General features: G+C 31.2%; 1 protein-coding gene across 1 annotated transcript in view; it reads left to right on the top strand.

Moving 5' to 3' along the window:
• Positions 1-10925, top strand: part of LOC134684294 (transient receptor potential cation channel subfamily M member 8-like) — a 35211-nt gene extending 24286 nt beyond the window's left edge. The window contains exons 20-26 of the mRNA XM_063543581.1: positions 698-766; positions 2333-2467; positions 3535-3789; positions 4078-4273; positions 6581-6749; positions 7669-7850; positions 10820-10925. Of these exons, the coding sequence (XP_063399651.1) occupies positions 698-766; positions 2333-2467; positions 3535-3789; positions 4078-4273; positions 6581-6749; positions 7669-7850; positions 10820-10896 (1083 nt within the window). The 3' untranslated portion in view covers positions 10897-10925. The remainder of the gene's footprint in view (positions 1-697; positions 767-2332; positions 2468-3534; positions 3790-4077; positions 4274-6580; positions 6750-7668; positions 7851-10819) is intronic.
• The last annotated feature ends 5966 nt before the right edge of the window (positions 10926-16891 follow it).

Genomic DNA, 16891 nt, shown 5'->3' with positions numbered 1-16891 from the left:
AGTTATATTCTTATAAATTGGTTCTTTTAAATGAAAACTCACATTAAATATCCGCATTCCTGCATCAGATTTTGCTAACTTGATAGAAACTATGGACCTTAGATTCTCTGTTTTTTACAATCCAAGATGGCGAAAGACACCCATACCACCTTAAGTCATTGTGAGTCATTTATTTTTGTACTAGTAACATTTATTGGCGATAATTTGCGGATTTGCCTTCTGCCAATCGAAAGTATGGATTGGCGGAAAATCAAATGTAGCTTTACTTCACAATAGTAACTCACGTCAATCTGTCTTTACATGTTATTGTTTATATGAGGAAACATACATGGCTAACTGTAAAAATGATAAAATGATTATGAAATAAACCTTGCTTCCACTAATATTGTAAGAGATGTAAGTAATGCATTTACCATGTTTAACATTTGCATCCTTTGTCTTTCAAAAACATAATGAAAAAATAACAAAGTTTGTATAGGATTTTCAAATATGGCTTTTAAACTATATGTTATAAAATTTATGAAAGAGAAAAGTAGGGGTTAGCGTAAGAGACATTTTAATGGCACTTAATGACACTTCATTGTTAAAACCAGATGATTTCGAAGCTGTCGAAAAAAAAACAAAAAAACAAGAGGATCAAACATCATAAATGTCACTGAAAACATTGATTTAGCTCATTATTTGCTTTTTTTTCAAGCACCATCACCGAGAAAAACAATGGTATAAATGTGTAACAGCACCAGTGAGTAGAATGATTATGGATGTGGTAAGTTCAATAGTAATTAGTTTCCCTCACACATTGTTGCTTATATAGTTTAATTATATGCGACTGTCATACAAGTGAGAGGTTTATCTGCTATAAACGAAGGTTTAATCATTCACTTCAATATCAGACAATGTCGCGCGTCTGTATCAACAAGACCAAGTCAGTAATCTTGCAGACAGTTGTTTTCCATTCATTTGATTCATTTTAGCTTTATCCATTATAATGGACTTTATGTTTTGAAATTGTTTTCGTTGTTTCTATTTCCCAGAAACTCACTTTTCCTTAAATAAACAAATCAATTTTGACCTTAAAACATTAAGTTTTAGTTTCCCTTCAAACATACTCAAATGCTAGAGTTTCAATTATTTCCCTTCTATTTTCATAGTACATGGCTTTCCATACACTATACACTGCTATTCATTAATGACTTTTCACTGTTGATAAATATTGAAAGTGAACTCTTAAAAACTGCACATACTAAGTCTACCTCCCATCGGGCTTCAAATATTCATAAAACATGACAAAGAATTATATAATCTACAAGTACACCAAAAAAAATGTTGTCAGGTTTATCAGTTTATTTCTAGATATATGATATTCATCAGCAAAATCAACTTAATTTATCACTTTGGTTTGTGAAAAAGAAAATTTCTCATAATCAACGTTGCAATGATAATTGCATTTTCATAATTAACTCATCATAGATATCAGGACTGAAATTTTGTATTTGCACCAATAAGAAACGGAATCTCACTTGAAAACTTTGTAAAAAATTAAAAGATCGACATAAATACTTCAATTTAGATTATTCTGCAATTCCAAACTACCAACTATTGATGTTGACGTAGGTCGATGTATTCAAAAAGAAAAGTAGAAGATACTTAAGGGATACTAAAACAAAAAGACAACCATAAATAATTTAAAAAAACACCACAACAAAAACATGTCTGAGCAACAAGAACCCCACCATAAACGGGGTGACCGCAGGTGCTCTCGAAGAGTAAGCAAATCATACTCTTAATGTGGCACCTGTTGTGTTGCTCGTGTTAGTACATAGCCGGTAGTAAATGCCGGTATGTCTTATTCCGGGATAAACAGGACGCGATTTTCGTCATATGGACCATATTCACTTTCATCTGTTAAACGGATCCTCTATAACGGTCAATCAACTCGTGATGGCGTCGGAAAAATTTACGAATGAACTTTTATTACAACTTCAACACTTGTAACTTTTGGTTTTAATACATGTAGCCTCAACCCTTTATCAAGAAAATAATGTTAGGCAATCCAAGTCCTAGAATAGTGTATCAACTGGGTTATATTCGTACGCAGGCGCTGCTGTAATGTTGCCTAAGAAAAGTAGAAAGTTCACAATTAGAAAGTTGAAATAAAAAACTACATGTACTCTTAAAAACTTTGATTATCATTTTGATTAAGACTTTAAATAGATCTGTAGGGTAATTACATTTATCTGTTTGCCTCTTGTTTTATTATATAACAGCGTGCGACGGCGTATATGCATAATCATCTGCTGCTTGATATTTTATTATTTGTTCTCTTTTGTAGGCCTTCTTTATTGTAGTTCTCATTATGTTCTCGATTTTCCTCATGACTGACATGAGCTACAATTCCATATCTGTATTAGAATTGATAGTTTTCGTCTGGATAGTCGGTGACTTCATAGAAGAAATATTCAATTTAGTAAGTTTGCTTTTTTATGTTGAATTTATTTAAAATGGTTTCTGTTGAGAACAAATAACATGTGGGTTGTCTAGTACACACTGTAGTTATCTTTTCGAGAATTCAATACGTGACTGTGGAATTTGACTACTAGGTAAAGTAAACATTGTATTAACTAAATGTGTATCACTTAATATTCATTTCAAGATATAAGTATAATCTCAAATCCGGCAAAACTGCATTTTCACAATGAATGTATAAAGTGCAATTACCAAAATCAATAAGTAGTTACCAATTGGTATCTATAGAAGCATCATTGCATTAAACAAATGATTCACCTGGATTAATTTGTAGATAGTAATGACGTCGCGTTTATTTTTGTTGCAACATTTAACATTTTCAAGAAAACAGGGTCAATCAATGTTTAAGCTGATCAAACGTTTCACTTCTTATATAATCTTGGCTTTCAAATATTTAGCATTGAGCAGTCCTGGCAAATTAAGAAAATGCATCGGTTGCATGACGGGTAGTAAGTGTTGTTTTCATTTTTGCAGATCAGTTTCATTTTACAGGATTTGTAATGTTATCTGACTGACGCTTTCGTGACATTCAAAGCAAAGTAAATGCTACTTGAGTTTTGTTCTACATTTAAAATCCAATTATCATTACCCCGAACATAAGAAGTAAACGCATCCCTTTGATTCCTTGTCGAGGATTGGTTTAGTTTTGCTCTGTTATTCACTTTTGTTTCAATAAGATTTCAACGTTTGAAATCTGTTTACAAGTTCAATTATGATTACTGCAAAAGTCACAAAAAGACAAAAATGTCCGAATGCGCATATGATAAAATATATTGGTACCGTTAATGATGTTAATTAAATAAGCAGACTCTATTAAACAAAATGTACCTAATAAAATCCTTTTTTCAATTTAAAAGCAAGAAAGAAAAAGAAACTTTTTTATTTATACTTGTAATCGGTTTACATACGGAATATGTTCCAAGAACAAAACAAAAAAACAGTATAAGGTTAAACTTAAATTGATAGCTTAGTCTGTTGCTTTTTATTACTTTTCATTCTATATTATAGATAAGGCCGGAAGATGGAGTATGTTCGCCACAGCGTATATTTTTGCATATGTTTGACATATGGAATTTTATGGACATCTTATGTGATGTTATGTGCATCGTTGCTTTCATAATGCATGCAGTTGGTCCAATGGAAATACTAGTTCATACTAGAAGAATATATAGTTTGGCATTGTTTCTGATGTTCCTTCGCTTATTCAATATTCTTCTAATGTTTCAAAATATTGGCATCATCATTATTATGGTAAAAGAAATGGCAAGTATAATTTAATATACTATACTATACGTTGTATATATCTAATCTGAAGTTGTTTTTTGAATCTGTGTTTCATATTTTATGTTGTAAGTGTGCATATTTTCTCCTACGATTTCTGGATTGTTTATAGAATCATTTTTTGTCATCTTATCTTTTATTTATTGAAAGAGGAGTTCTTGTTACCCTACCATTTTCATTTCTTTAATTGTCGTGTCTTACGGTTAACTACTTGCCCATAAACAAACTGTCTGTTTTGCTCTGATTAATATGTACATAATTATGTTTCAGCTGATGGATTTATTGTATTACTTGCTCATTCTGGTGATTTTGATTTTCGCTGCTGGTACAGTTTATCAAGCAAATATTTATCCAAATCATGATGTCAAACCATTTCCAAGTGGAATTCAGAACTGGCGAATTTGGACAATACTCAAAATACCGTATTGGCAGGTTTACGGTGAGCCGTTCTTAGACATACTGGAAGGTACGAAATAGATAGGGTAGAATATCAAACAAACATGTACTATTATGACGTCGAGAATAGTCATGTTTAATCAAAGAATACTTTAGGTTGATTCTTTAAGTAACACACCAACATAATATCTCTATTTGTAATATATAATGTTATCTGAAATACATGTGACGTTTTAATTATAGTAATAAAATAAATCTGGTACACTTTATTTCGTATAGGAATAAGCACATAGCTTTGTTTACAAATCAAAAACGAATGTTATAATTTAAACGTAACATGTTTCTCGGGGATTTCTTTTGCTGTTGACAACGATTGTTTGTTCCCTAACTTGTTTGGTTCAGTAGGGTCTTAGATCCAAGAAATCATAAATTAACCTTTGAAACGTTGATTAAGCACGCTAAGTGCATGAATATCGGACTTGTACTTAAACCTGGAAAATATTTGACTTTACAATGCAAATATCTTCACGTCACAATGTTTTATGTTGCTTTTCAACAACATGAACCATGGTAAGAATTATATACATAGTTGCACTAATAAGTCGTCATTTTGGAACAGGAGTTCCTTCAGACACTTGTCATAAACAAGAAGATCAAAGAAGCCAGGTTCTTTAATTTCACAGTCAGATATATTGATGATGTTCTTTCCATTAACAATCAAAACTTTTCTGATTGAGTTCCATTAATATACCCACCAGAACTAGAATTTTAAGAGACAACAGACACGGCTTCCTCTGCCTCATTTTTATACTTATACCTCGCATTTGACATACACAGTCATCTCAGTACCAGAATCGTTGACAAACGAGACGATTTTAATTTTGAAATTATCAATTTCCCCCACCTTAGTAGAAATATACCAACTTCACCTGCATATGGAATATACATTTCCCAACTTATTCGGTATTCAAGTGCTTGCAGCTCCTATTCAGACTTCATGAAACGTCACCAGTGTCTGAGCAGAAAGTTGATGAACCAGGGGTATGTTAAAGAACGTCTCGTCCTTTTTCTAAAAAAGTTCATCGGAAGGTACCAAGAACTAGTCCGTATCAACTTCACAAATAATACAAGATGGTCTAGTATAGATTTTGCGTATTGACGTTGGTTATCATCTTAATAACGTGTTATATAATTCTTTTATTTGTCTTTATTAAAATTACTTTTACTGTTAAGTCAGTTTTTTTTAGATATTAATTTGACGTGACTGTGTACTTATGTAAAACATCATACTTTGAACGACAAAATTATTTCATTTATTAATATTACTTTTACTTAAGAATCTTTTCATACTTTGAATGACAAAACTATTTTATTCATTAATACTACTTTTTCTGTTAAGTCTGTTTATTATTATATACATTTGACGTAACTCTGTACTTATATATGTATCCTGTCATACTTTGAACCACACAATTATTTGATTTATTATTATTACTTTTACTGTTAAGTCTGTTTTTTGTTATATCTACTTAACGTGACTCTGCATTTATGTATGCCGTCATACTTTGAACGACAAAATTATTTTATGTTTACTTGTGCGAATTTCAAACGCGCAATTTTACACCAGTACTGAAAACCTTCCATCCTCTACGGGTAGACTTAACATAAATAAATAAAACCGTATGAGATAAGCAAAAGGAGGATGTTAAATTCGATGTATGCCTATCTGTGCTCCTTCGTTACATTTGTTGTTTTTATAGTGATTTAGATGATAACACAATGTTGACTGCTGTACCCCTATTTTTGACATGTTTACTGTTTGAGTATGTTTGTTTTGTTCACGCATCGTTGACAATGTAATGGAATTTGATGCGACTGTCATACAAGTGAGAGGTTTAGCTAGCTATAAAACCAGATTCAATCCACCATTTTCTACATTAGAAAATGACTGTACCAAGTCAGGAATATGATAGTTGTTATCCATGCGTTTTATGTGTTTGGACTTTTGATTTTGACTTCTGATTTTAAACTTTCCTTTGATATCTAGACTGACAAACTATAGATTTTGTAATTGTTCACCACTTTCCAAGTTTCCGCTTTCCAAACAATTATCGTTTACGTCCTTGCTACTGAATTAACGAACCGAACAGAAGACCACGTCATAGAGCGATTAAGTGTCAATCCAGATGCATTAGCTTAGGCGAAAAAATAAATGATAGGCAGTCTTTAATAGGTTCTTTTGTAGGTCGTGTTTACATAAGATATTTGAGGGACTAGCATTGTAGTCTAAAGAGTGTGCAGTGTTCAGTGTTGTTTGTAAACAAACTGTAGAAGAAAAAAATGTAATTTTGTGTATGTTTATTTTTTTATTTGAAAGCATTTGACACGTCGGACAACAGTAATTGTACCGATGATACAACAGTTTGGAGAAATGATCCAACGGCTGAAAGGTGTCCTACCAAGGACTGGATAACTCCTGTATTCGCAGCATTTTACATGATGCTGTCGAATTGGTTGTTATTAAACATAGTAATAGCTATGTTCAGGTTTGTATGAATATTTTTATCATATGTTTTACATCTGTAAACACTTTGAAAAGTAATTGTTTCGTGTAAATTGCAAGAAAATTATGTTCACAAATGTGCCGGACATGTTTTGCTTTGGCAACTGTTCTGAAGGATCTCCGCAACCAAAGTTTCTAAAGTAACATATTTACAATAGCTACTAAAGAAATGACCGCTGTGTTTATATATAAATATGTTGAGTATGACTTTATAAAACAATATGTGCATTGTCAGTTTGACCAGATACTTGATTGTCGAAGAAAATATAGGTTTTGAATAAACCAATCAATTACAAAATGCAAAAGTCACGTATGCAAACTATCTTCGTTCTAGCGATCATATAATGATTACAATGGACCAAAACTATGAGTTTCCTTCGAATCTATTTTCAGGATAACATTTTTCGTCTCAATATTATAACATGTTATCTTCGGTAAACATCCAATATACTATCATCTGTGGCAGTTGAATTGTACAAAATGAATGTACCAAAGTTATAACATGCAACATGTACCATATTGTGTACGACATACATTTCCGTTCTTTCAACAGTGCTCAAATAGTTGCCATAGTCGAATATTTTGGGAGACAACACTTTGAAAACAAATTAAACGACAGTAAAACACGTTGTTTCTTGTAACTAAAATCTGTTTCTTAATTTTATTCAAATCATTGCATAAAGATTGCCCGATCAAAATATGAGGGAAAATAACCAGCATACGTCTTCTACAAGTTCATACGACAGATTATATATGAAACAGTTGCACTTCTTATTCAAAAAGACGTGTTGTTGATCTTTAAAACCAAACTTACGGTGTATTACTGTATGACTAAAATGTTTCTGAGAATTCCATATACAGGTGAATATTCAATGTAACCTAAATATTTGGTTAATTTGTAGTGCACGATTCAACTCAATAACAGAAAAATCAAAACAGAAATGGAGGTACCATAGACATGCAGTGGTTATTAGTTATGAAAATAGAATTCCGTCCCCAATAAATCTTGTCGTGAGGTCATTAGGCTTTTTCTGTTATGTAAAAAAGTATCCGTGTTGTACTTGTTTCAAACATCGAACAGAAGGTAAGTGTTTGTTCTGATATAACTGTTTAATACAAAAAATTAAACTTGGAGTGTTTTGGGGAACTTAAGTGTTAAGATTTGTTTTACAAAAAATATAATTACACAATAGTATATGTGCACTGTACATGCGTGTATATTATGTACATCGAGACCAGGGTTTTTTTTTCGGAACAGTCGGGTTGTTCAGGTAATTAGTCTTTGAAAGTAAAAAAAATATTATGACATATCTCATTTTGTCGATTATTCTTTTTAGTCATGCTTGATATATCATAAAGTATTTTTAATTATTCATTATAAGAATAAGAAAATGTTTTTTGTTTTTCTTGTGTCATCCAAATAATGATAGTCGTATTTTTCTGGCTGTAGATAGTCTTTTTACTTGTGCAAAACAGTTGAGTTGTGAATGGAAAAGTTGTCAATAAAATTGAGAATGGAAATAGGGAATGTGTCAAAGCGACAATAATTACTATTTTCTAAAAGTAGACCTTAACACAATATGCTAGAATTACATTTTTATTTTCCAATCATATTTTAGGCTCACCTGGCCCAAAGGGCCAAGTGAGTTTTTCTCATCACTTGGCGTCCGTAGTCCGTCGTTAGCTTTTACAAAAATCTTCTCCTCTAAAACTAATGGACCAAATTAAACCAAACTTGGCCACAATAATTATTGGGGCATCTAGTTTAAAAAAATGTGTCCGATGACCCGGTCAACAAACCAAGATGGCCACCATGGCTAAAAATAGAACATAGGGGTTAAATGCAATTTTTGGCTTATAACTAAAAAACCAAAGCATTTAGAGCAAATCTGACAGGGGGTAAAATTGTTTATCAGGTGAAGATCTATCTGCCCTCAAATTTTCAGATGAATCGGACAACCTATTGTAGGGTTGCTGCCCCTGATTCGGTAATTTTAATGCAAGTTTGCTGTTTTTGGTTATTATCTTGAATATAATAATAGAGAGAGATAAACTGTAAACAGCAATTATGTTCAGCAAAATAAGATTTACAAATAAGTCAAACTAACCAAAATGGTCAAGTGAACCCTTTAGGAGTTATTGCCCTTTATAGTCAATTTTTAACCATTTTTCGTAAATCTTAGTTATCTTTTGCAAAAATCTTCTCCTCTGAAACTACTAGGCCAAATAAATCCAAACTTGGCCACAATCATCTTTGGGGTATCTAAATTGAAAAATGTGTCCGATGACTCGGCAATCTAACCAAGATGGTCGCCACGGCTCAAAATAGAACATAGGTGTAGAATGCAGTTTTTGGCTTATAACTCAAAAACCAAAGCATTTAGAGCAAATCTGGCTTAGGAAAATTGTTTATCATGTGAAGATCTCTCTGCCGTGGAATTTTCAGATGGATCGGACAATCTGTTGCTAGGTTGCTGCCCCTGAATTGGTAATTTTAAGGAAATTTTGCCGTTTTTGATTATTATTTTGAATACTATTATAGATAGAGATAAACTGTTAACAGCAATAATGTACAGCAAAGTGATACCTTAAAATAAGTTAACATGACCAAAATAGTCAATTGACCCCCTAATGAGTTATTGTCCTTTATAGTCAACTTTTATTTAAAAATTTTCATAAAAGGAGAAGGTCCGGGAAGGACCAATTTGGCCTCAAATTTCAGGTTCATCTGACAAATGATGTTGACCACTTTTTAAACACTTAAATAAGTGTATATTTTATTGGATTCAATTAATTTATGTGAAGATTTTAACTAATTAAGTTATTAAAAACGCTCCGATTCAAGCTCAAGTATGAAAAATCTACCAAATATGCTAAAAAAATTCACTTTTAAGATAGTTTTTGTCAAAAATGAAAGTGGCCGCATCCGTGTTCATCCCTCAACAGTTATGTAGTATCATCAAATACAGTTTACATTTAAATATTTTGGAAGAACACGAATGCGGCCACTTTCGTTTTACACGGAAACCGTCTAACATTTAACCAAAAATGCTAGAATTGTGAAGATTTCAGTAATTAAGCATGACTTAAGGGTGCTAGTACTCGATATCTGTACATCGTATTGTCAAAAACAGCCCATATGTATGTAGCAGAAGCATTCTACTATCCAATAAATATCTAAAAGTATGCATTTCTCGGTACATTGAAGACCTGTTTGTGACCTTCTGCTGTTGATTTTTATTTGGTCGGGTTGTTGTCTCTTTGACACATTCCCCATTTCCATTCTCAAATTTATTTTAACAATTTTTTAAAACTGCTATATTTTGGGGCCAAACAGGGGTCTAACCGGACCTACTCCTTTGAAAATTTGTAATAACATTTTCCACTAAAACTACTGGGCCAAGTTCATTATAGATAGAGATAATTGTTAGCAGCAAGAATGTTAAGTAAAGTAAGATGTACAAACACATTACCATCACCAAAACAGAAAGTTGTCATGAATCCATCTGCGTTCTTTGTTTAATATTCACATAGACCAAGGTGAGCGACACAGGCTCTTTAGAGCCTCTAGTTAAAAACTCTCACAAACTATGGCACACATATTATTTTTTTACAATTCGTTGTATTTGATTATTGGAAATTTTTCACCTTCCGATTTTTTATTTCTGAATATGAAACTCAATTTTAGAAGAAAAAAATCTTCAAAAGTAAACTTTAGGATATCACATTGGTATGTACAGTTTCAAAGCCTCGTCTTTCTATATGCTGTATTGCCAACTATAATATTAAACTTCAAAAGTAGAATTATATTTGAAAAAGCAAAACGTTACTAACAATTAGTTATTGAATATATTATGGCCCCTCAATTTTACTAGAGAATTCAAATTAAAGTACATGTATTATTAGTTCATGTTATTAATCATCTTATTTTATTTACAATCAAATTTCAAATGAATATTTATCTATTCGGTTTTTGTCGTATCGAAATAATTTCATGCTACTCTAGTAATCATCAAATATATTTTCTTATGATAATGAACAACTTTGTTTCAGGCTATGCGGAAAAAATGTTGAAAAAACAGAGAGAGCTTGCAGAGGAAATAATCAGAAGTGAAAATGGCGAAAACTAGGATTCATTGTTATATCAAAGTTTGGTCTATGTATAGACACTTAAAGCTATTTATTCCTAAATATTTACATATATTGACTTATCCTTAATTCTTTATTAATGTGCTTATATTTATGTTTACTTTGTGCACCACTTATGAGATATTGTCCCACATGTTTACTTTCTGGGAAATAAGTTTTACGCTTCATAACTGACGTTAGGATACCACACAAAAAGGATTGCTAATAGACTTTTTATCTCGCACTAATACACCACCGAATTCTAGATCATAACAGTTATCAAAGGTACCAGGATTATAATTTAGAACGCCAGACGCGCGTTTCGTCTACACAAGACTCATCAGTGACGCTCATATCACAATATTCATAAAGCAAAATAAGTACAAAGTTGAAGAGCATTGAGGGTCCAAAATTCCAAAATGTTGTGCCAAATACGGCTAAGATAATCTATGCCATGCAAAATTATGTAAAATTTTCTCCCATGTTTTTTTTAAACTAGACTGAAAGTGAAATTTTGAAATGGAAACAAGATTTGCACGACAAAAGATAGACGAGAGTATTACCAACTTAAAACTAAAACAAGAGCAAAATAAACCACTATTAATCCAAACTATGGGTAATCGGAGGTTCCCCTCATGAATATGAAGACCCTGCTCAATCTGTGACACGATTCGTTATGCTCATCAAAATACATGCTTATTGATAGGTCTAATTCGGTAGGCTACTTTTGGGAAATGGTATAAGGGAGTATTGGAAAATATCCGTCGTGACCTGTGAAAACAAATATTTCATCACGGTCAACCAAATCGTAATGGCGTTCATAAAATTTAGGATGATATTATCATGATATCCTCAACTTCACTTCTCGCAACTCTTGGCTTTAAAATCTTACAAGTGAGCTGCAACATCCTATCAATGAAACCATGAGGAAATGAAGGCCCTGCAATATCGTATCAAAAAGTTATAAAAAAACTAAAACTTATCTTTTCTATTTTAAGCGTGTAAGAATCGTAGACAGACAGCTAGATACCATAAACATGACGAAAAAAGGTCATTTATTCAAAATCATAAAATGCAAAAAATACATTTTGCAAATAAAACATTTGACATAAAAATTCATATTTAATATGAAATACATCAACTAATATCATGTCAATTGAATAAATGACAAAGAATAGCAAAGGTGGGGAGAACAACCTGCCCCATAAATAATGAATGAATGAATGAATTTTATTTCTCATAAACTACAAGTTACATAGTTACAGAGAATATATAGACAATTACATAAAATATTAAAGCACATGTTAACAATACAAACATAAACATTAAATTACAAACTAACCAGGAGGAGTGACCCTCACATTTATAAATTTTATAAATCTACAAAGTTTTTCAAGAACAATATGATTATAAGAGCTCATGAATTGTTGATATTTATAAATATTTGGACGAAGAGTACAATAGTATGGTAACAACCTCTTTCTTTCTTGAGTAAGAGCATTACATGACATAAAATAATGATATTCATCACCTACGTCACTTGATTCGCAAAGATGGCACAACCTATAATTTCTTGATATGTTATTCCACCTTCCCGTTTCGATAGGTAATCGGTGACTTCCACATCTAAATTCGCACAATAAAACTGATTATATATTGACAATTTGGAAAAATAACTTTCTAATATAATATCAGTTTTAAAAATTCTATAACATAATCATTTAGGAGTAGTGTGAATTTCGCTTAGGCAATTCTGCAAAAACTGGTCTTTAAGTTTCAACTCAATACTTTTGATTACCCATTTATCTAACATTTGATTCAACCAGATATTTGACATTCCACAGGTATCAAAAACAGTTTATACAAATGATATCCATTTACAGTTAAGACCATAGTTATGAAAATTAATATACAATAGTTTATATAAAAGACATGAAATTTTACTTTCTTTACCACATAGTAATCTACATAAGAAACTAGCCATACGAACTTTGGCATTAACAATTACAGGATATCTACCCAATTGCGCATAGACAATACAGCTAGGTGTACTCTGTTTTAAATGTAGAACAAGCTTACAAAATTTTAAATGTACACGTTCTATCAAATCAAAATTTTCAAATCCCCAAATTTCCGAAACATAAAGAAGAATAGGTAAAACTTTCTTATCAAACACGTCTAACTGACATTCTATAGTCAAACTGTTTTGTCTACACTTTTTTAAAATACCATACATTGTTTTTGTAGCTTGTTCACAAATATATTTTCGGGCCTTTAAAAAAGAACCACTTCTAGCAAAAAATATACCGAGGTAGTTATACTCAGTTACAATTTCTAATTCTCTATTCTGTATAACAAATCTAATATTTTTGGGTTGTCTCCCTTTGGAGAATATAAGAACTTTTGTCTTGTTAACATTTATTTTGAGTTGCCATTTTTCACAATAATCATCAAATTCGTTTAACATGTTTTGTAAATCTTCACTACTCTCGGAAAACATCACAGTGTCATCCGCATATAATAACATAAATATTTTTAAAAATACCGTTTACTCGTGTTCGAGGTCATCACAAATAGAATTTACACCAAGTACATCTTTGCCTTCAAAAAAATGTTGTAAATCATTTAAAAATATTGCAAACAGAGCAGGGGGAAAGATTTTCTCCCTGTCTTACACCCATTTCACAAGTAAATAACTTTGATTTCTTACCATTAAATATAATGCGTGATTTTACATTTTTGTACATATTTTGTATAATACGGAAAAATTTGCCATTTATATTATTCTCTAAAAGTTTAAATAATAAAAAAATTCTTTGTAGAAAATCAAAGGCCTTTTCAAAATCGACAAAGACACAGTAAAGTTTCTTCTTCTTAATCTAAGTAACTCGAATAGTGCATATACTGAAAATAAATGAACAGTAGTTGAGTATCCATGTCTGAAACCTGCTTGATTGTCTAGTAAAATAGAGTACTCATCAAGATAATCACACAATCTAGTGTTTAAAATAGAAGTAAAAATCTTACCAAAACATGACAAAAGAGTGATAGGACGGTAATTCTGTGGTTCGGCAGAGCTAACTTTGTTCTTAAAGACTGGTATGACATTACCAATAATCCATGCCTCGGGTAAAATACCCGAATCAAAAATAATATTTAATATATACACATAAATATCAATCATACAATCAATAGACGAGGAAATGTATTCATTTACAATTATATCGTCACCCGACGATTTGTTATTTTTTATATGTTTTATAGCTTTTAATATTTCTTCACCTGTAATACTATCATTTAACATAGAATTTGAACATTCTTGACTAACATCATTGTTAATATCATAAGTATCTCCTTCATACTTTTTGTTTATATCTTTAAAAAAAAGTAAACAATGACTCAGTGGTGATATTACAATTGTTTTTATGTTTAACTTTATTCCAAATAAACATATATACATATCTACTTAAAAAAATAACATAAAGGGAGGTATGTGGGTGAGAATTTTGAACACATTGTTTGATAAGAATCACAAGTTAACACATCAAATACTGATGATAAAAGGAAGTGACCACAATGCACTTACACGTGAACTCGTGCTGATCCGCAAGGTCATTGACCAATAAGAATGATGATATCCAATCATGCATTGGTCATGAATGAAATTTCTCTGCACGTGAAAACAAGTTATCTAATTTAAACAATTTATCGTTTAATTAAGTAGTACACTCTGACCCTTTGGCCAGACTAGCGATATCATACATTTACAGTATTAATAGCTCACTCTTTTATTCAAGTCGGTTAGTAATAACCAATTAAAACAGAATTATCTTCTCTGCTGTCTTACATTATTGTATTCGGCTTAATTTTCAATAAGCAAAACAAAATTGGTTTTGAGACAGACAGTTAGATACTATAAACATACTATGTATACACAAGTCAGAGTCTGAGCTTCATTTGCTATGTATGATATTAAAACTAAACTGACGAAAAAAGGTCATTTATTCAAAATCATAAAATGCAAAAAATACATTTTGCAAATAACACATTTGACATAAAAGTTCATATTTAATATGAAATAATATACATAATTAATATGAAATAATAATACATAATTAATACGAAATTACATTAACTAATATCATGTCAATTGAATAAATGACAAAGAATAGCAAAGGTTGGGAGAAAAACCTGCCACAATTCCACTCTTTGACTGTAAGAGTGGATCTGAAATCCACTCTAAGGCTTAAAGAGTGGATCCCCAACCCGAGGACTCTGGCGACGTGAATACAATTATATATGACTTGAAAAAAAAATTCACATACATGTACACCAAACATATATCACTTTATTATGTAAAACGTTTCTACATTTAGCAGAAATATTAAAAGTTCCTATTTTCATATACCAAGATATTACTTTAAAATTATCTCTGACTGGTAAAAATTATTAAAGGTGTAAATTTTATTCCGGCCAGGATCACAGCAATTAAATTACAATAGAATCGTAGTTAAGTATGTTTCAGAATTTATATTTCTTCTTTCATCCAAACATTAAAGAATATAATCCTATATATATTGTCGTACAGACAATAAGTACATTAATTAACCGAAACTGTATCTTTAATTCTAAAAATTTAAACAAAACTAAAGTATATTTTTGCAAAGCCCTGTATCCTACCTAAATACGAAGTTTTATATCTGACTATTTCTGTAAGGGATCATGAGTAAAGGATTTCCAAACTACACTTGACATTTTTCAATCGAAAATGTATAAATATAAAAAAAGAAGATGGTATAATTGCCAATGAGACAGTTCACCACAAGAGACCAACATGACACGGAAATTAACGACTATAGGTCGACGGCCTTTAACAATGAGCAAAGTCTATATTGCATAGTCAGTATAAAAGGCCCCAAAATGAACATGTAAAACAATTCAAACGATAAAATTAACGGCCTTATTAATATAAAAAAAATGAAAAAATAAATGGACAAAAAACATAAATGTAACACGTAAACAAACGACAACCACTGAACCAGGCTCCTAACTTGGAAAAGGCACATACATACATAATATGGCGGGTGAATTCCATAGGATAACAGTTTTTAATCAACAACAAAAAAACCAATTTAGTTATTAACCAGTTAAGTTAAATATAAAAACTTTGGTTTGTGATGGATTAATCTATAAAGACCATAGAAATTTAGACAACATTGGAATAAACCATTCAGTGTGTTTATATATATAATTTGAATAATTAATATGAATTAGATAGGCAACATTTAAAACCATAACATGATTTACGAACTTTTCATGTATACATACAGGAAGTTAAACCGAGCATATCGAATGATCCCATTGACATTCGAACAATGGCGTGAAGACAGAATCGACAGGAGGGCGGCAATAAAGACACACATCGTATGAAATAAAGATCACAAACGTTTAAGCAGGCTTTACTGACCAAAAACAAGATACAGTTGAAATTATGTGAAATAAAGATAAAAACATTTTGGCAGCCAATGTTGACCCAAAACAAGACAGTTGTAATTATATGAAATAAAAACCTAAAATGTTTTGGCAGGTAATGCTGACCCAAAACAAGAGAGTTGTAATTATATGAAATAAAATCATAAAACGTTTTGGCAGGCAATGCTGACCCAAAACAAGACAATTGCAAAATGTATTATAAATTTTCAACGCCATAAAATGATATAAAAAGGACCCAAGCACACATTACAACTAACAAGATGATGTGACTTAAAGCGACATTTTTACCATAAACCGGTCATACTATACATGTTTCATCCTATTATCCTTCATTTTCCACTTAATTGTGTTGTGTTATATAAAACTGTTTTATATCTTAAAGAACCTTACATTTTGGGGCATTTATACCTTGTGCTATGACGAAGTTCGAATTTTTTAAAAACATCGTCATTCTACACGAGATGCGAAAAGTAAAATTATTATTAGGAACGTTTAATACGAAAA

The sequence above is a fragment of the Mytilus trossulus genome, chromosome 9, assembly GCF_036588685.1.
Source record: "Mytilus trossulus isolate FHL-02 chromosome 9, PNRI_Mtr1.1.1.hap1, whole genome shotgun sequence".
In the NCBI taxonomy this organism is placed as follows: Eukaryota; Metazoa; Mollusca; class Bivalvia; order Mytilida; family Mytilidae; genus Mytilus; species Mytilus trossulus.
This window is presented reverse-complemented; position numbering and strand designations above follow the sequence as displayed.